The sequence below is a fragment of the Drosophila albomicans genome, chromosome 2R (genome assembly GCF_009650485.2).
Source record: "Drosophila albomicans strain 15112-1751.03 chromosome 2R, ASM965048v2, whole genome shotgun sequence".
In the NCBI taxonomy this organism is placed as follows: Eukaryota; Metazoa; Arthropoda; class Insecta; order Diptera; family Drosophilidae; genus Drosophila; species Drosophila albomicans.
Genome location: NC_047631.2, coordinates 16,942,603 through 16,962,242, shown reverse-complemented (window position 1 = coordinate 16,962,242; position 19,640 = coordinate 16,942,603). Strand labels below are relative to the sequence as shown.

Genomic DNA, 19,640 nt, shown 5'->3' with positions numbered 1-19,640 from the left:
TGGAACTGAAGATTTTGTGTGTTATGCATATACGCAGCTATCTAAATTCTAAAACGCGAATAAACTGGAAATTATAATATATGCTTGTGAACGTTTTATTGCTAATTTGAAATTAAAATTTTTGATTTGTTTCAAAGCGGTTTTATGGCAATTAATTATTTGAAACAATTTTATGATGTTAATCTGAAACACTTGTTATTTTTGGTATTTAGGTATTGTGTAAACATAATTGTTGTGACATCAAACTGGTCTACCAAATTGTTAACTATAATTCAAATTTAAAATTTGTATAACTTCTAAGAATATTCGTTATGCTTACCTATGCATTTGTTGTTATTATCATTCTCGTGTTATTAACTGTCTTATATCCACTTGGTCGACCAATGTGGAGTTGAAACTTTGCCTTAAATGCAGGTTCATCGAAGCACGGAAATACTAAACGGGCATATACGGGCTCGAGTTGTGTTATGTGAACGCTGTGATACTTGTCGGTTTAGTAGAATTCTGATATTGCTTACTGCTTCTTACAGAGCCAGTATATTCGAAATATAGATTATAGTTCTCATTAGCAGTATATGCCACTTTTAGCAGATGTGTCTCCTGGTCATCCTTAAGTGAAGTAATCATAAGATTTTGGAATAAGATCCCATCCTTATTATAAACTAAACAGCTCGATATGTCAAATCGTTTGAAGTGTTATTTCGGTAATGTCACTTTGATTAGTTAGTACTGTAAACACGACTTCGTCGATAAATGCGAACCCAATGTTGTACACTTTGATATACATAGTTCTGTCTGATATAGCAGCTATGAGAAGCTATCAACGAAGAATCGAACCTTTTATAAGTTCAATACTGACTCTAAAGATTTTGTATTTATACCCGCTACCCAAAGGGTAGAAGGGTATTATAACTTTGTGCCAACAGGAAATGTATGTAACAGGTAGAAGGAGGCATCTCCGACCCTATAAAGTATATATATTCTTGATCAGCGTCAACAGCCGAGACGATCTAGCCATGTCCGTCTGTCCGTCGGTGTGTCTGTGTGTCTGTCCGTCTGTCCGTATGAACACCTAGATATCAGAGACTATAAGAGATTGAGCTATAATTTTTTTTCGACAGCATTTGTTATGTTTGCACGCAGATCAAGTTTGTTTAAAATTTTTTGCCACGCCCACTTCCGCCCCCGCAAATCAAAAAAATCGAATAACAAGCGTAATTTAAAAGCTAGTATGCGGATTTTGGTATATACAATAATAACTATAGTAGTTATGATTCCTGAGAATTTGGTTGCGATCAGATAAAAATTTTTGAAGTTATTAAAGAAATACTTTTGTATGGGCAAAAACGCCTGCTTACTAGGGGTCTTAGTTGCTTTGGCTGACAATCTGGTATATTGTGCCGTCTAAGGAATATTTTGAATGCGGTACTACACCGATATACCACATATAGCATTTGGTATATTTTTAGTATTTTTGCAGTATATTTGGTATATTTTGAGAATAATACCTCAAAATATATTGGTTTTATTTAAAATGGGTAGCGGGTATCTCACAGTCGAGTTCACTCGACTGTAGCTTTCTTACTTGTTTTAAGATGTTCTAGTGTCTAAAAGGTGAATTAACTGGAACCTATAATATAAGTCTATGTACGCTTTATTGCTAATTTGAATTTTAAATTGTTGAATCGTTTAAAACCGGTGTTTTTGATAATAGATTATGTCCCAGTCAATTTTAGTCTTGTTGTGGCTTTGCAATTCTTATTTTTAAGTTCAATCGGAAGCTAAATTTCAAAAGATTTTTGTTCTTACCGATATATTTATCAATGATATGAATAAATGGTTAAGTAAGGGATGAGGTTTCTTTCGAAAAGTTTGAATAATTTACTTAGTACTTGATGTATCGGTCAATTAATAACGGTAAACATGTAACTTTTTTGTTGTACATTAAAATATTTTGAATTGTATTAACAATAATACGACTATAATTAATTATCAAAGCCATTGACGCAATATAACTTTCGCGGCAATAAAATAATTTTTATTTATTTATTATTATTTATTAGCTTATTTATTGAGCATACAAATGTGGATTATTCGTTTGCTGATGTGTATACAGTGTTTTAGTTACTATCATTCTTGAGGTTGTCCAACTGCCTCATTCCTCTTTGCTAGATAGTTCACTAGCTTGCCCAATTTCTGCTCTGCCCATTCCAGATTTTTTCGTATTGTTTTCTGAAATAAAAATATGTCGTTGTATGCCCATTTACCAAATCTATGAATGTTTTTGTCTATAAAGATTGTGAACTGTTTTTCTTGCTCCCTTGTTGTAAAATAGTCAACCATATCACTCAGGATTCTGATCATCTCATACTCTCCCAATCTAAAAGTTCAATAAATTAGTTAATAATTAAGAGATATTTTTTGATATTTTACCTGGCAACAAGTTCCTCAATGTTCTCACTTATCATAGAAAATATCGAATCAATTAAATCAGGATTTTGTTGATATATCTGTATAAAACCGATGAACTGTTCGGAATGACGTAATAAATGGAATAATTCGAGTTTAAAATAAGTTGTGTAGTCCCTTGAACAGCTTATAGCTCGCCAAAGAAGATCCTGCTCATCAGGATCGGTCTCATTATGATATAAGTCCCATAGGCGGGCATGAGCATCCGTTCGTGAAACTGCACAATAAAATATCTCTCGATAGTCTGGGGATGGCTTTTCAAGATTTCCCAGAAAAAGAAGTTCCACTTGCTTATTACAATTGGTATTCTGGTATTTACACAGCCATGATACATGCAAGACTCGATTATAGACATCCATCACGCTATCAGAGCTGCTTGATTTTGCTGATAGTTCATTAAAAATCCCAGTTGTAATATTTGTAAGGTATTTCTCAAAATAAGGCAGCTGTTGTGGGGTTAATCGCTGAACTACTCTCTCCATACCGTGGTAGGCTGCGCTCCAGGGAATATAATCGAATTCGTATCTCAAATATTCTAAGTATTCGAAGACATCTGCATAATCGATCATTCCAGCGTATGCAAAGTTAAAGAGATCATCAATGATTTGTGCTCGTTTCTCAACTGGGATGCCAAAGCGTTGAAACATGGAAAGCTTAATTTGAGAAAGTATCTGCTTGTCTTAAAAAACTCGATAGTAGTTGGTTTGAAAATTGTTCAAGATAATCCAGTCAATCGGTTCTTTAAATGGGATCTCAACCATAGTCTCATTCTTATTAAAGTACGTATAAGGTGTCAGATTATAATAGCTTCGATCCAGATTTTTCGTGATGGTAATTGGAATAGTGTAACGTAAGGTGGCATCACTACCGTCTTCATAATCATATAGAAAACGTTTTTGGTGTAGGATTATTTTTTGGTTATCTTGGGTGATGTTCACAATGACCATTGGGTAGCCCACCTGCTCCGTGAAGTCTGAAAAGAACGTATCCAAATCAACTTCAGGCTGAGCTGGCCAGTTTTGCTTGAGATGAGCGAACAAATCTCTGGGATTTGTGTTTTTTAAATGACTAGAAAGAAAAAAGTTAAAATAAAATCCAAGAACTTGGATGGAGAACTAACTATTGCTTCAGGTAACTGTTGACAGATTTGTTAAAGTTGTCGCTTCCCATTAAACTTCGCCACATTCGAATGATGCTAGCACCCTTGTCATTTGGGAAGAGGTTGGACTCGTTGTCAATTACATAAGAAGATTGTATGGCTATCTCGGTACTAGTTAAGGGCAAAGAAGTAGCTACTGCATCCTTTTCAAGGATTCTCTGAAGATTATCTACAACAAACTGTTCTTCCATGTGATATTTATTGCTGTAGATCTGTAGAGAAAGAAAATAATATCAATGTACACCAGAAAATATTTTTTAACAATTGGAGGATATCGGCAATAGTCGAGTTGATTATACTGTTAGTTATATTTTGATTTCGCCAAATCTCATTTTAACGAGTTCGATATGCGGTTGCAACTTTGCCATTTTTTCTTTAATATTTACCAGATCGGTCATAAAGATCTCGTAAAATCGAGCAAAACCTTCATTTAACCAGAAATGACTCCACCAGGATAAGGTAACACTATTTCCAAACCACATATGAGCTATTTCATGTGCAATCATTCGAATTGTAAACTCTATGTTCTTGAGACCATCAGTGTAACCAGGCTTATGAATCAGCATGTCTTCTCTATAAATTGAAGAAATTCAATTTTATTACGCTTGCTTTGAGCACAATTAGAAACTTTCAGTACCTAAAAATAATAAGACCCCAATTCTCCATGTTGTTAATGTAGAAGGTCCAAGGCTTAGTTGCAAAGAGCAGAACTTCATTTCCTAGCTGTTTGTAAGGCATCTGAAACAGTTCGTTGTATGTAGCTATCATGCGTTCTCCAACATTGAAACTCAACTCTGTGTAATTATAATATTCAGGCGCAGATAAAATAGCAAATTCACTGAGATTGCCTCGAGCTTGGTACTCGGATATTACAAAGGCCAACAAATATGTAGACATAATTGGTGTAACATCAAAATGATCCACATAACTGTCATTTCTGAAATTGAAATTTTAGATTGTAAATTATTTATTTAAAGAATATTTATTAGACTAACGCTTTTTTTGTTGTTCTTATCAATCTAGTGTTACTGACGGCATTATATTTACTTGGTCGACCAAGATGAAGTTGAAACTTTGCCTTAAATGTAGGTTCATCGAAACAAGGAAACACAGATCGCGCATACTGACCCTTCAGTTGTGTTAAGTAAACTGTGTGATATTCGTTGGTTTCGTAAGATGATGAAAACAGACCTGTGTCACGACTGCCAAAATAACCACTGTATTTGAAATATAGAGTGTAGTTCTCATTGGGAGTCAATGGCTCTATCAGAGGCACTGTTAACTGATGTGTCATCCAATTAAATTTTAGTAAATCTATTGAGACATTTTGCTGCACGGCTCCATCCTTATTATAAACTAAACAGGTTGATATGATAAGGAGGTGCTTGTGAAGAGTTATTTCGTAAATATAACTTTGATTAGTTTGTAAAGTTATCGCGACTTCGCCGTCAAATCTATAATGAAATCTCTCTTGTCCTTCTTCCTTGACATTAATGGTTAAATTGTAGAGAGATGGCAATACACTTCTACTGAGGCGGTAACTATTGCATTCACTTCTGCTTATCAGCGTCAGTGATATAGCAGCGACGAGCAACTGCCAACGACAAAAAGAACCTTTCATAATGAAAGCTAGTTCAATACTGAAACTGAATTCTAAAATACAAATTAGCTGGAAATTATATTATATCTTTGTGTACGTTTCATTGCTAATTTGAATTTAAAATTTGTTTATTGATTGAAGCTGGTTTTATTTTTTTGCCTTTGCAAATCGATTTGATATGGGGTAAAAGTTTGAATCAAAGATGATCTATAGTATTTATTTACGTGTTCCTTTATTTGTTGTGCTTATCAATTTCATAAATGTAAACATCATTAGTGACGATTTATTAAATTATAATGAATGCGAATTTTTTGCTAATAATACAAAATTCTGCTGTCACATTACAGGTAAATAATTTTTCTTGTTGAAATATATTTTAATAATGAGACGTCAGATGTTGTTCCTGGTAGATATTGTTATGATAATTAGTTAGATTTGCTGGAATCTATACTCAACAACGGAAGTTTGTCAAAGCGACTAGAACATCACAATGTTCGCTTCTGTGCTAATTTGAATTCACGTTTTCGAAACTTTCTCAAACTGGTTTTCACGTAAAGAGCGTTTGACCGCATAATGTGTGTTTATAAAAAGACACTTCGAATTAGACTAAATAAATGTGTGACTGTGGGATTTACGACCGCAAAATTCATACTGCGAATAATCCTTTCTTTCAACATTATCGCCATTTTTTCCCATTTCCATATTATTTAAGAAGTAATCGCATCACAATAGTCAGTAAACTTTCTAGTGTTTCATATTTTGTTTATAGAATATAACATATACAATAGGCCGATATTGTAATGTTGCCGGTTCAGTGATAGTGAAAATGTAAACAAAACTTGCGGAAAACTTTCAAATAAAACTAAGTTAATACAGATAAAGCGAATTTTATTATTATGCGACATACGAGTAGTTTATTCCCAATGCCATCTTATCTGGATATTTTATTGGCTTTGTAAAGGCACTAAGTGTACAAATACTTGTTATTGGACAATTGCACAATGGCGTCTGGCAATTGGCTAATCTAGTTTATAATTAACGTGGTTAGCTCTAGCGCAGCAATGTGGTAATAGATACCATCAGCACGGTGAGGAGACTGAAGGCGCTGATCATGGCGCTGCCGTTGCGCTCTGACAGATAGGTGCGGAAGAGACCCAGCTTCGATTCGGCCCAGACCAAGTTCTCGCTAACGGTTGTCTCAGCTGCAGTCAGTGTAGCGGCTGAGGTGCCAAATTTGGCACTGTTAGCTGTGTTGAATGTTTTCAAAGAGTCCAGCTGCGACTGTTCGGTGAAACGAGCGGCAATGTTGGAAATGACAGTAGCCACTGCGGAGTAACCACCCATGCTGTAAATGAGAGATCAAAGATGCAATTTAACAAAAGCTTGTTCTCACATTTTGGAATATTAGTGCTACTTACGCGTCGGCCAATGCGTCGTATTTTTCGGTGACCAATTTAAAGACAGGGTCAACATTTTCATTGTTCTCAGTGTAAAGAGTGCTGAGCACAGCAGATTTATCCTGTCTGCGGATCTCATCAGAGATTACGAGATCGAAAACTCTTTCGATTAGGGTCTGGTTCTTAACACAACCGAAAGAGGTTTGCAGCAGCGTTTCCTCGGTGGCAACCGTTTCGGTCTTGAATTTCTGATACAGTGCCTCAAATTCGGTAGCGCCACCTTCACGCAAGCCCACACAATAGACCACTGAGCGAATGTTCTTGGGAACATTGGCCAGTGAGTTAAAGTAGCTCTTAGCACTGCTGATGCAATCAGCATTGCCATAGCGACACGACCAGGAGAGCACCTTGGTGCGCAAGTAAATATCGAGTGCCTTGTCCGTTGCGGTCTCAGCGAAGCCCAACTGATTGTATGCCTTGTTGGTCAACTGCTGGATGTAGGCGCTGAAATCAGAGATATCTGTGCCCAAGCGTATGGCCAGGTAGCTGAAGCCATTGAATGCCGATGTCCATGGAATGTAATTGGTTTCAGTTTCCAAGTATTCCAGCACATCGAAAGTCAGGGTGTAGTTGATGTGTCCAGCACGAGCCAAATTGAGCAGATCGTCGACCACTTGGGCGCGGTTAATTTCATGAATACCGCCCCAGTTGCTCTCGATAAGTGTATGGTGGATTGCATGCCAGTTGCTCTCGGTATAATTAACACGATAGTAGCCAGTCTCCTGGATGTTGGCAAGGACCCAGCTCACCGTATTGGTGAAGGTTACATTGTATGCGGTGGTCGCATTCTCAGACAACACAAACTTGGGCTTGGTATCATTGAAGTTTTTCTCTTCGCTTGTGGTATAACTAATGGGCACTGTGTACTTCAGGTTAGCATCGGCACCATCGTTATCCTTAAGCAGGAAACGCTTCTGAGTAAAAGCGACGCTTTTGCCATCGGCCGCGAGCTCTGCATTAATCACAGGATATCCCACCTGTGTGGTGAAGTTGTAGAAGATATATTCGGCGCTGCTGCTAAAGCTATCTTGAGGCCACTGAGCAAGGAACGACTCAAACAGGTACGCAGGAACCGATGATTGAAGAGAGCTGAGTGAACACAAGAAACATTAGCCACAGCTAAGGCTGTCGGAGGTCGGGTACACTTACTTTTTGACAAGATATTCCTGCAGAGCTTTCTGAAAGTTAGCCGTACCCATGGTGTGTTCAATCATGCGAATGATTGAGGCACCCTTGTTGTAGGAGATGCTGTTAAACATGCGGCTCAGATGGGCGGGGGTATAGGTATTAGGATCGCTCAAAGGATTGGTGGCATTGGTCGAGTCCATGGCCATGACTGCTTGGATTTGATCAACAACAAACTGCTTCTCCAGCTCCCATTCGGTTTCGACAAAAGCAGTGCCAAAGTATTGGAAGAATCGTGCAAAGCCCTCGTTCAACCAAGTGTAGCTCCACCATTCGCAGGTGACCAGATCACCGAACCACATATGCGCTTGCTCATGGGCCACAACGGCGGCAATTGCTTGACGCGATGCCAGAGTAGTGGCTGATTCATCGACCAGGAGACTGCGTTCCCTGTAGGTGAGTAGACCCCAGTTTTCCATGGCACCGGCAGAGAAATCAGGAATTGCAGCCATATCCATCTTATCGTTACCGATTGAGTAATAGTCGAGATTCAAATATTTGCCCATCTCGCTGAGAATCTGACGGCCGACATTGAAACTGTATTGAGTCTGTCCATAGAACTCGGGACGGGACAACACTCCAAAGTTATCATCCTTGCGAATGGTGAACTCGGAAATGATAAAGGCCAGTAAGTAAGTGGACATTTTAGGCGTTGTCTCGAACACATCCACAAAGTAGCCGCTGCAGAAAATGTTTGATTAAAATAGAATAGAAGAGAATATAAAGTTTTTCATCTTACGCTTCAGTGCTGGGAGAGGAGATGGCGAGCCTTGTGTTACTAGCACTATTGAAGGAGCGATGACGAACGAGGGTCACATCGAAGGTAGCCTTGAATCGGGGCTCATCGAAGCTGGGGAATGCTCGGCGAGCATGGTGCGTCTGGAATTGTGTTGATCCCAACCATCTGCCGATGTCACAGAGTTAATAAGTAATACAAAAAAATAATTAAAAATTGAAAAACTGAAGACTCACTTAGTCTCGTTGTTATCGTTTGTGTAGTAACTGCGGTAAAATCCGTGCATGTCGTCCTGCATAAGACCCGTATAGTTGAAATGCAAAATGTAGGCTGTGTTGGCCACCAGATCTGTCGTTGAAGTTAAATTCATGATATCGGTTTCATCATTGTGGCTAGCCAGAGTCAGGGCTATTTTAGTGGGCGTTACACCCGCTGCAGGCTTCAACCAGTATTCGTTGAGTATATGCGTCAGATTCTTCGAATGCAAAGAGATGGTTCTTGTGGTCACCGTTGGTACGATCTCAATAAAGGCCTCGCCATCGAAAGTAAAACGCTTTGCATCACTATCGCTCTCCAGCAAATATGGTCGCAGCGTAATATTGTAGTTAACCGGATTGATAATGGTCGACAGTCTGTATTCCCAGTTCTCGGACGCATATGTTGTCGGTGGCTGCAGCTCCAGCTGCTTGGTGCCAGCTAGCACGCCTGCAAGGCATACTGCCAAGAGGATAGCCAAACGTAGGGCCATCATTTCGTCTGCAAAATGAGGTTAAGGTTGTCAGATCAGTAATTAGCTAGAATTTTTTTTTTTTTTTTTTTTGTACGATTTCACCATATTATGTAACAGTTTCTTTGCACTCACTTTAGATATTCGAACGGTTTGAAGTGCTATTCAAACGTCGCACGGCACGCGATTCGACAACTAAGGTCTCCTCCCAATGGACGGTACTATTTATAAGCGCACACTAACTATATCAGCGATTTATCTGTAGCCTTAAACATTTTATTTTAGCGAGATAAAGTGTACATAGATTATACGACGATTACGATGACGCGTCGATAAGAACGTAAGGCGGTGATTTACGCTTACTGCTGGCAGTTACCAATCATATAATAATCATGCGAGTCGACAGGCGCAAATATATATTGATAGATTTACCATTGGACAATAATCCAGAGGCCGAAACGGATATGAGTAATAGTGTGAGTAATATAACTTAAGTATGCTCCAAAATAAAAATCCCACATGGTGGCACATGGAATTTGGATGCTTTTGCTGTAAACCTAAATGGGAAAACAGAGTATCAGAATATCATCGATTGCATGTTGCAAGTAAAACTTCATATCTATTTTGATAACAGCCTGAGCAAACAAATCGAAATCTCTGACGATCGATATCACGATTATAATATGCATAGAGTATTGTCTGGTATTACTTTCACAGACGTTTCATATTGACCTAATGGTTAATTTTGCGAAGAGATTAGAAGAATATTAAAATATAACATTGATATTACTAATCTCTTAGTTTTCATACGAAGAATTTCACATTCTAATGAATAAAATCTTCAACATTTCATACTGTTTTTAAAGACTGCCAAAGGTAAAAAGATAAAAATGTATCATATATCAATCATATTGACTCAATAATAAACAACAACTTTGTTGCAGAAAGTATTATTTTTCTGTAAATTCCAGAAAGTTCGCTTATAGTAATTTGTCTACGTACATATATTTTAAATATGTACGTCTTATTTAAGCCTTAAAGCCTAATGTTTGACTTTTCATAGGGTAAAAGAGGGACAATGATAACCATATACAGAAAATGCGCAGAAGAAAGGGTTAAAGGCCCAATAAAATAGACAATTAAATAGTAAATTTAAGACCCTAATCATTTCAAGTTCACATAAAAACAACTCAAAAGTCATTGTTAATGTACATAAGCTTAATTTTTTCGAAGGAATAAACCAGAGTTTAATCTTATCTGCCAATAAATTGGAAATATGAATAGTAAAGGGTATTACATGCAATTTCGTCAAATAAAATTAATAGTTGATATTGTGGTCAATAAAATGATAGCGACAAGAGGCTTATCAGACTAATTCGACTAGACCATTCAACAAGTCGGATCTTTCAACGCTCAAGACACATTCAAAGTCGTGAACTACTTATTACTAATACTACTTTATTACGCAGCACTCCACAATTCAAAATGGCGTACTTCAATGGCGGATTAGCCCATAGATTGATTGGCAGACTAAATACTTATCGATAAATTTGTTGCCATGTGATGGAATTGCCAATTGATAAAGTAGATGAGATATTTATGGCGAATATAAACGTAAACATTTAAGTGTTTGGGAACTTAAATGTACCCGAAATGTACAACAATGTTTTCTTGAATTGAGCTGGCATTTCAAAGAATTCTTGAGTGTTATACTCATATTATCTGACCATAAAGCGACAATAAATGTAATCAGCACAGGTTTTTTTTAATCATAATTGTATGGGAATTTTATTGACAGAGTACAATAGGCATATCTCGACTTTGACTTATGCTAACTTACAATTGTGACTAGTGAATGCTTAAAACAATGTGGCGACCAAGAAGCACAGGGCGATAGCAATAATGGATGCGCTCATCGCAGGGCTTCCATTGCGGAAAGTGCTCACCCAGGAGACGATGGGTTCGCGATTGGCAGTCAACCAAGCCTCGTTAGCCTGAACGTTGGCATCTACGCTGGTTTGCAAAGTTGTAGGCACAAACTCGCTATTCTTAACCACATCGACAAGCTCTTGCAGCTTGGCCTTTTGATTATCGTTGACAACATACGCCGACATGGAAACGATATCAGAGTACAGTGGGTTAACACCACCGAAGCCTGCGTTCAAGTTGCCATAAGTCTCCCAGTTTTCAAGCAGGAACTCAATGGAGGTGAGCAAACCGACTTCGCCACGTGAATAAACCGGGCTGAGGATCGTGTAGCGTTCCTGAGTACGGAGTTGATTGGTTTGATCAATGCTGCTGGCAACATATTTCTCCAACTGGCTTTGGGACTGTGCACAGCCCAGAGCTGAGATGAGCAGGCGACGTTCGGCCTGATCGTTGGAGTTCATCAACTTCTCAAAGACAAAATTGAATGTCGCATCGTCGGCTTGTTTCAAACCATTGCAATAAACGGGCGTCTGCAGATTGGCTTCAATTGGGGTACCAGCATCGACCAAAGCCTGCAACTTGGCCTTTGTCTCACTGAGGCAACTCTCGACACCAGCCAAGCAGGCCACGTTGATGATCACGTTGCGAGTGAACTTGGCCAAATGTTGCTCACCATGAACATCGTTCACACCAAATTTGTCATACTGTTCGCTGACCAATTCGGTCACATAGAACAGGAAATTGGCGTACTGTTCATCGCCGCTCAGATAACGATTGAACAGCGTGATCACCGTGTTGACTGCCGACCAAGGTGCATATTGATCCTCCTTGGGCAAGTATGTAAGCAGTTGCAGCAGCGTGGAGTGGGCAACGCGTCCACTGGTAACAAAGCGATACAAATCGCTAATGATTTGGGCGCGGTTACGTGGATGAATCTTGTGTGGGCGTGAGCTTAAGCCATCGGTGATCAATTTCCAGTTGTCGTCGTCGTAGTTGATGCGATAGTAGCCCGTCGACTGTTTGTTCAGGATAAGCCACTCGTCTTTGATTGTCTTGGCATCCGAAATGGTTATCTCTGCCTCATTCAGGAGATAATGCGTAGCAGTTGTAGTGCGGAAATCGGGATCCGACTGCAGGGCATAGTTGACGGGCACATACCAGAGCTTGGTGCTGTTGTAGTCCTTGTCGTTGGTGTATTGCTCCTGCTTAACGGTGAAGCTGCCATCGTTATAGTTGCGCGTCACAGTCAGTAGTGGCACACCACCCTGGCGAGTCCAACTGGACATCATCTCGTTAATGGTGGCCGGGACGGCGAAGTTCTCTTCACGTGCCGCCAAAGCAATGGCATCGAACAAGTGCGTCTCATTGGCAGCCGAGAATTTGCTATAAGAAAACTTTTGTTAACATTGAGCTTGAAGAGCAGAAGTTGAGTCACCTACTTGGCCTCCAGATAGTTGTGCAGACCACGTTGGAAGACAGTGTTGGTCAAGGCATTGCGCCACATGTCCAATACGGAACCGGCCTTAGCGTAAGCAATGTTGTCGTACAACAAAGCAATTTCCGAGGGCTTCTCCACGAAGTATGTCATGGGACGGGTACTGGGATTGGCATCGGTAACCAAAGCATTCTGATAGGAGCCAGCATGGAAGGTCTGGAAGATATCCCAAGCAGGATAGGCCTATCAAATTGAAAATAAAAATGTCATATTAGTTGCGCCTATTGATGTCATTATGATTTCAAGTATTTACCAAGTCGACAGCCAAGTTCTCGAAAAGTGTGGCGAAACCTTCCTTCAGCCAGAGATAACTCCAGTATTCGATGGCAACCAGGTCACCGAACCACATATGCGCATCCTCGTGAGACTCGATTGTGGCAATGTTTGTCTGTGTGTTCACCGTGGAGTTTTCAGAGTTATACAGCAAATATTCCTCCCGATAGGTGGCCAGACCCCAGTTCTCCATGGCGCCAGCAGCGAAATCTGGTATGGCTGCCTGATCCAGCTTGGGCAGAGCAAAAGGCACATCAAAATATCCCGAGAGACGTTTCTCCACCAGCATGCCAGTGATCAGTGCCCATTCCTGCTCATGCTCGGTACCCTTGCGGGAGAACACACGCTGTGGCAGATTGTTAAACTCGCCGGAAGACGACACAAACTCCGAAACAATGAAAGCAACCAAATAGGAGGACATTTTCACAGAGGTATCGAACGAAGTAATTCCAGTGCTACAGTAAAAGGTCCGAGTTAGTCAACTGAAGAAATACGATTAGATATGAAAACATACCTTGATTTTTCCGCGTTGACTGGCATATTGCTGATGGCGTTGTAGCTGGCATCGTGATGAATGGTGATGGTGAAGTTGGCACGCTTGGCGGGCTCATCGTAACAAGGGAAAGCATGACGAGCATCTGTGCTCTCGAACTGTGTGGTCGCCAGATATTTAGTGGCGCCCTCCTCGTCCGTATAGGTGGAGAGGTAGAAGCCACCGTTGTCTGTGCGCAGATTACCCTCATAGTTGATGGTCAGCAGCCAGGTGGTACCGGCGGTAAAAGTCAAGTCATTTGCGTAGAACGAGAGGAATTCACGATCGGTATCCTGTGTGTATTGCAATTGCGTCGCCGTACCCTGACCATCAGCCGCAATAATGCTAGCCGTAAAGTTGGCTAATTGACGGGCATGAACAGTGATTGTCGTCGAGGTCTCAATAACCTCCAGAGTGATGATCACTGTGCCGGTGAAGCCAGTCTCACCAGTATGCACATTGGTACGAAGCGTCACATCGTAGCTGATAGGTTCGGTGTTGTTGGGCAGGCGATATGTCGCTTCATCATCACGTGTCTCCAAACGCTGGTTGGGATTCTCCAGCAGTAGCTGCTTGCCTTCAAAATCTACTGGCGGAAATTGGCGGAGAACGGATGCCTGCGAAAGGGCCGCAACGAAAAGGACCAAAAGCGGTACAAGGACGCGAGCCATATTGTTCGATGCGTGCGATGCGACGACAACTGGACAATAACTGAACCGCGAAACGTATGTTTTGCACTTTTAAGCAAAATTTCAGCTAGTTATCACGATCATTTTCAAGTTGTATATATCAACTAGTCTCGCTGAGCTTATCAGCATAAGGTGTAAAGCATAAAGATTACATTTAATCACCTTAAATTCCCCATTCGCCTTCGTTAGATCACGCCCATTTAATTTGTTGCCCAATATTTCATGAACAGAAGGCAGTAAATCAATGAAAAGAGTGGCGGTCATTGAATTGGCGGCCTCAGAACGCGTGTGTGTCGGCTTTAGTCCACTGCTTTACCCATGAATAGAACCACTCGAAGACGCTTGTCAAACACTTGCACTATTTGTAGTAGATAACAATAATAAAGTGGACAGCCTTTAAAGATACTAATATCATTTGATGATAGCATGCTCAATCTCTGGGAGTGTGATTGTGCAAAATGTAATAATTTAAATTATAAGCATAGAATACATTCGATTTCTGTCTGATTGAAAAATAAAGATACTTTATCTGTTGTTCATGACATACACAGCAATTACCCAAAGTCCAAAAATACGAGTCTAAATTTGGCATATAAAAAAAGAACCTTGTATCAAATGGTTCATCTATTTGTTGCTATTAAATTTACATTATCTCTTAAGTAAAAATTCAATAATATTGGATTAAATTAGATTTATGACTGTTCGATGATTGGTCAATCCTTATCTCTTGGTTACCTAATATGGCATTCAGAATGTTGTTTATCTGGGAAAGCAAAACGCTTAGATTAAACGTCCCAAATAAATTTAATGAACAATATAGATCACTCTTTTTATAATGTCAATTATGCTCTTAACGACAATTAGAGTTACTGTATCTACTGTTTGATTTTAAGAGTAGCCACTTCAATTGAATAAACAAGATTTTTAATCTAGAGTTCAAGGTCTACACAATTTTGGGTAGTTATCGAAAATATAAACTTTTGCGAATTCATTGCCATTATTTTGAGCGTTCAGTATCTTTAGTGCTAAGTATCTTTCGTTATAAAGCTGAAGATAAACAACAGTTCAATCAAAGCACGTGACCAATAAAGCGTAATGTGCAGCAATTAAAACGGAAACTAATATCATAATATTTCATTATGACTTTGGCCTTGTCCAAACCTCGAGAAGTAATAGAATTTTCGTGTGGCTCGTAAATATGTTATTATGTATTATATGAGTTATGAAGGCAACATGTAAGTGACATGCGCCTTTTGCTCTTGACGTTAACTAAGCAACTTTAATCGATCTATTACTTTACTAGTGCTTCTAAGAAATTTACGATTAGATTGATCAATGTCAAGTGCGACAATTAACAAAAAAATACCAAGTAATCACTTTAAATCAAAATGTTACTTGTGACTGGTATTAATTTCACCATTAGTCTGGTTCGGAATGAATTAAAAGAAAGATTTTCAGATTTTATATTAAGTTTTGGTTTATTGTTAGCACTGGTAAGGGGACAATCTAAAATTAATAGAATTTGCAGAGCAACAGGATGGCTGAAACGAGAGTAATCAAAGAGGCGGAGAGAGAGGCACTACCATCATTCTCACTGCTGTGATAGCTGACAAGCCAGTTGATCAATGGATCACGATGCTGGTTGAGCCATTGGAAGTTGTTGCTAGTTGTCGTATTCACTGAAGTGCTCAAAGTACTGCTGACATATGTAGGTTCGTTTGTGGAGATTTCCTCAATCAGGTTAAGGTGCTGCAAGTGAAAATATATTTATGTAAATCTGTATTTAATAATATCATATCAATGCTTACCCTCGTCCTTTGCGTTTCGCTAACAACATATGTTGCCATGCCCGAGAGCACGGTGTTCAGTGGCTGAGGAACCGCTGTGGTGGCCAGCGCATGATAAGCTCTCCAATTGGCCTCGAGGAACTCAAGACTGGCTGTCAGACCAGCTTCGCTTCTTGAATAGGCTGCATTCAGAATAGATCTACGCTCTGCGTTGCTCAGCGAGTTGCTGTTATCAATGGAGCTCTCAACAAATGTCTTCAGCTGTGCTGCGTTGGTCGAGCAGCCCAACGAAGAGATGAACAAGGTGCGATCGGCTGCCACATTCGAGGCAAAGAGATCAGCAAGAACAGTATTGAAGGTGCTATCCTCAGCCTGTCGGAGACCAGCACAGTAGGCCTGTGTGCGCAAAGTGGGCTCAATGACGACGCCTTGTTGCAGCCATTGTTGCAGCTTGGTGTGCGATTGCTTGTAACACTCTTCGCTACCCACCTGGCAAGCCAAACTAACCAGGATAACGCGCAAATAGTTGTTCAGATAGTGTTCTCCAGGCTGTTCGTTGACGCCCAATTTCAGGAAAATACCCTCAACCTGTTCGATGACAAATTGACGGAAGTGATCGTATTGTGCATCACCTCGCAGATACTGATCGTAGATGGTGAATATGGAATTACTGAAGGACCAAGGCGCATACTGATCCTCGTTCTTCAAATAGGACATCAGCAGCAGAAGGATTTCATGCTCAAGACGACCACTGTCCACAAAACGATAGGCATCCAGCACAAATTGTGCACGATTGCGTGTATGGAACTTGTGTGTCTCCTCTAACAGACCCTTGGCAATCAGGCGATAGTTGTTAACGTCGTACAGTACGCGATAGTAGCCGGAGGATTGTTTGTTAATCAACAGCCATTCATCCTGGTCAATGTTGACATCAGACACTGTGGTGTCCTTAACGTTGAGCAGATAGTGGGAGGCGGTGGTGTTGCGGAAATCGAAATTCGAGGAGACCGCATAGTTGATCGGCACATACCAGGTGCTGTCATATTCAAGAGACCTGTCGTTCATGAAGCGCGACTGGCTGACAGTGAAAGTGCCAGCCTCGTAGTTACGCTGTACAGTAAGCAGCGGGTAACCTGCCTTCTGGGACCAGCTGGAGAAAATGTTATTGACAGAGGTTGGCAGTCTAAGGCCTGCCTCATCGGCAGACTCTTGCAGAGAAGCAAACAAATCCCATTCGTCGGTCGAATTGAATTGACTGAAAATACGAAATAAATTTAATGTATTTGTAAATAAAATGTGCAAAATTTAAGTACTTACTGCTTGGTCAGGTACTTGTTCAATCCATTGCGGAACACAGCATCGGTGAAGGCATTCTTGAACATGTACAGCACACTGGCGGGCTTGGCATATGAGAATGTGTTATAACGGCCCGAGATCTCATTTGGTGTTTGCACGTAATGTGTCATGGGCACGGCTGTGGTATAGGCATCATTAATTAGAGCACTGTTGTAGTCGCTCACATGGAAGATCTGATAGGTATTCCATTCGGGAAAAGCAATGTCGTTCGATTCATATGAGAAGAGGGTGGCGAAGCCTTCCTTCAGCCAGAGGTAGGTCCACCATTTCACAGATACCAAGTCACCGAACCACATGTGCGCGTACTCGTGTCCAATAATATTCGAAATGCTTGTCTTCAAATTAATCGTGGAGCCCTCTTTGGTCCACCACATGTACGCCTCACGATAGGTGGCCAAGCCCCAGTTCTCCATTGCACCTGCAGAGAAGTCAGGAATACCAGCCTGATCCAGTTTGGGTAGAGCGAAGGGGACTCCGAAGTATTTAGCCAAACTATTCTCAACTACCAGACCCGACCACAAGGCCCACTCCTGCTCGTTCTGCTTGCCCTTGCGTGAGAAGACCCTTTGAGGCAGACCATTCAGTTCGCCACTAGTTGACTCGAAATCAGAGACAATGAAGGCAATCAGATAGGTGGACATTCTTGGTGTGGTTTGGAATACAGTTCGTCCAGTTCTATTGTAATAAATTTGCAATTAGTAAAATAAAAGTAAGTTTCAAGGTTCCGTCATGCTTACGTGGACTTGGTTTCATCCACGGGCATGTTGCTGATGGCATTGTGTCCCGGATCATGATTTAGTGTGATGGTGAAGTTGGCACGACGATTTGGCTCATCATAACAGGGGAAAGCGTGACGGGCGTTCGTGCTTTCGAACTGTGTGGTGGCCAGGTAGCTGTAAAAAAAGGTTGTAAAACAAAGTTAATTAAGTTGATTATATTTTGCCTTAATAATTTACAATAATTCTATGCAAACTCAAAGAAAAGTCATTCAGAAAAAATCTTGAAAATGTTTTAAATACGAAGCATTTCAAGAATTGTCTATTGGTGATCTTCTATATATGCATATATTCTCTTGGCTTTATCCTTAATAGTCTGTTCTTGTTTTCTTTTATTACTTACTGCACTACTCCTGCATCATCAGTGTAAGTGGAGAGGTAGAAACCACCTTGATCGGTGCGCAAGAATCCAGTGTAGTTGATGGTCAAAGTCCAGTTGGTGCCCAAAGCAAAGGTGTTGGTGCCGGTTGTGGGAGTAAAGTACAGGAATTCGCGTGCGGAACTGTCCGTCACAGTTAGAGCAATCGGTGTAGCAGTAGCAGTATCCTTGCTAACAATTTCCGCTGTGTAGTTGCCGGTTTGGCGAGCATGCAAGGTGATCGTGTTGGTGGCCTCAGTCACTTGCAGATCGATCTTGACGGTGCCATTGAATTCACGAATGCCAGTGTGGACATTCGTCCACAGTTCCACATCATATGACACTGGTGACGTAGTGTTTGGCAATCGGTAGTTGCCCTCGCTGTTGTCATCGACACGTGGCTGAATAGCACTTGATAACTGATGATATCCTTTCGTTTCGATTTGCACTAAATCCTCATCCGTGGGAATGATGAGGCGAGCCTGCAGGCTCCCCAGGATCAGCAGCAGCAGTCCACAGTTAATTATCCAGCGCGCCATGTTGAGCGCTCCGGTGTCACATGAATACAATACATGACTTTAAGATGATGCGATATTTATTGGATTATTGCAATCTTATCCTCTGCAAATGTCATAAAGATAGTTCTTCATAAATGAAGAGACGATAAAGATGAAATGAAATGAATGCATTACCCTAATTCATGGTACTAGTGGTTAGAATAGAACGACACTAGTTATAAACCTATAAAAATAGTCGTTGGCAATTATTGGACTTGCTTTATCGCTAGACATAATTTTAATTGGTTTCTTTTCTGGCCTTTTGGTACAGTGCATTCCACTTGAAGAACGCCATCTTACAAAATCTATTCTTACTATACTATAAAAAATAGTGACTTTCAATTTCTCGCTCTTTATCAGCATGTAAACAATCAATGGCAGACTGGGAAAATGTTATCGATCGATTGAAAATCAAGAATGTGCCTTGTTGGCACTTAAATGAACATGATTTTGAAATTCAATTGCAGATATTTGCTGGAATATTGTAGATGCAGCTTGATTGTATTTTTATACTATATATAAATACAATTCTTGTTGGCATATAATTAAATCGAG

General features: G+C 40.3%; 5 protein-coding genes across 5 annotated transcripts in view; 1 reads left to right on the top strand and 4 right to left on the bottom strand.

The window, feature by feature from the left end:
* Nucleotides 1-19,640, top strand: part of LOC117576729 (probable muscarinic acetylcholine receptor gar-1) — a 108,680-nt gene that overhangs the window by 34,774 nt on the left and 54,266 nt on the right. The window lies entirely within an intron of this gene.
* Nucleotides 3,150-4,366, bottom strand: LOC117573464 (aminopeptidase N-like). The gene is made up of 4 exons (XM_034256689.1): nt 4,266-4,366; nt 4,015-4,201; nt 3,590-3,840; nt 3,150-3,537 (listed from the first exon to the last, which is right to left on the bottom strand). The coding sequence occupies exons 1-4, from the start codon at nt 4,364-4,366 to the stop codon at nt 3,150-3,152; spliced, it is 927 nt and encodes a 308-aa protein (XP_034112580.1).
* LOC117576733 (membrane alanyl aminopeptidase) lies at nt 6,100-9,575 on the bottom strand. The gene is made up of 6 exons (XM_034261759.2): nt 9,469-9,575; nt 8,843-9,362; nt 8,610-8,774; nt 7,835-8,551; nt 6,647-7,774; nt 6,100-6,573 (listed from the first exon to the last, which is right to left on the bottom strand). The coding sequence occupies exons 2-6, from the start codon at nt 9,355-9,357 to the stop codon at nt 6,279-6,281; spliced, it is 2,820 nt and encodes a 939-aa protein (XP_034117650.2). The 5' UTR covers nt 9,358-9,362; nt 9,469-9,575; the 3' UTR covers nt 6,100-6,278.
* Nucleotides 11,093-14,275, bottom strand: LOC117576738 (aminopeptidase N). Its single transcript, XM_052007447.1, has 4 exons — nt 13,545-14,275; nt 13,011-13,485; nt 12,702-12,940; nt 11,093-12,645 (listed from the first exon to the last, which is right to left on the bottom strand). Exons 1-4 carry the CDS (start codon nt 14,231-14,233, stop codon nt 11,193-11,195), a joined length of 2,856 nt encoding a protein of 951 aa, XP_051863407.1. The 5' UTR covers nt 14,234-14,275; the 3' UTR covers nt 11,093-11,192.
* Nucleotides 15,702-19,101, bottom strand: LOC117576732 (aminopeptidase N). The gene is made up of 5 exons (XM_034261758.2): nt 18,514-19,101; nt 18,132-18,287; nt 17,356-18,069; nt 16,060-17,293; nt 15,702-16,000 (listed from the first exon to the last, which is right to left on the bottom strand). Exons 1-5 carry the CDS (start codon nt 19,065-19,067, stop codon nt 15,764-15,766), a joined length of 2,895 nt encoding a protein of 964 aa, XP_034117649.2. The 5' UTR covers nt 19,068-19,101; the 3' UTR covers nt 15,702-15,763.

Bases quoted from the DNA above. Each gene is read 5' to 3' on its own strand.
- LOC117573464 (XM_034256689.1), bottom strand. From the start codon at position 4,366: ATGCCTTACAAACAGCTAGGAAATGAAGTTCTGCTCTTTGCAACTAAG. The intron at 4,202-4,265 runs GTACTGAAAGTT...TTCAATTTATAG, and splicing joins TGGGGTCTTATTATTTTTAG to AGAAGACATGCTGATTCATA. The intron at 3,841-4,014 runs GTAAATATTAAA...CTTTCTCTACAG, and splicing joins AGATCTTTATGACCGATCTG to ATCTACAGCAATAAATATCA.
- LOC117576733 (XM_034261759.2), bottom strand. From the start codon at position 9,357: ATGATGGCCCTACGTTTGGCTATCCTCTTGGCAGTATGCCTTGCAGGC. The intron at 8,775-8,842 runs GTGAGTCTTCAG...TGACATCGGCAG, and splicing joins AACGATAACAACGAGACTAA to ATGGTTGGGATCAACACAAT. The intron at 7,775-7,834 runs GTAAGTGTACCC...GTGTTCACTCAG, and splicing joins CAGGAATATCTTGTCAAAAA to CTCTCTTCAATCATCGGTTC.
- LOC117576738 (XM_052007447.1), bottom strand. From the start codon at position 14,233: ATGGCTCGCGTCCTTGTACCGCTTTTGGTCCTTTTCGTTGCGGCCCTT. The intron at 13,486-13,544 runs GTATGTTTTCAT...CTTTTACTGTAG, and splicing joins GTCAACGCGGAAAAATCAAG to CACTGGAATTACTTCGTTCG. The intron at 12,941-13,010 runs GTAAATACTTGA...TCAATTTGATAG, and splicing joins AGAACTTGGCTGTCGACTTG to GCCTATCCTGCTTGGGATAT.
- LOC117576732 (XM_034261758.2), bottom strand. From the start codon at position 19,067: ATGGCGCGCTGGATAATTAACTGTGGACTGCTGCTGCTGATCCTGGGG. The intron at 18,288-18,513 runs GTAAGTAATAAA...CTTTTTTTACAG, and splicing joins GATGATGCAGGAGTAGTGCA to CTACCTGGCCACCACACAGT. The intron at 18,070-18,131 runs GTAAGCATGACG...TTATTACAATAG, and splicing joins GTGGATGAAACCAAGTCCAC to AACTGGACGAACTGTATTCC.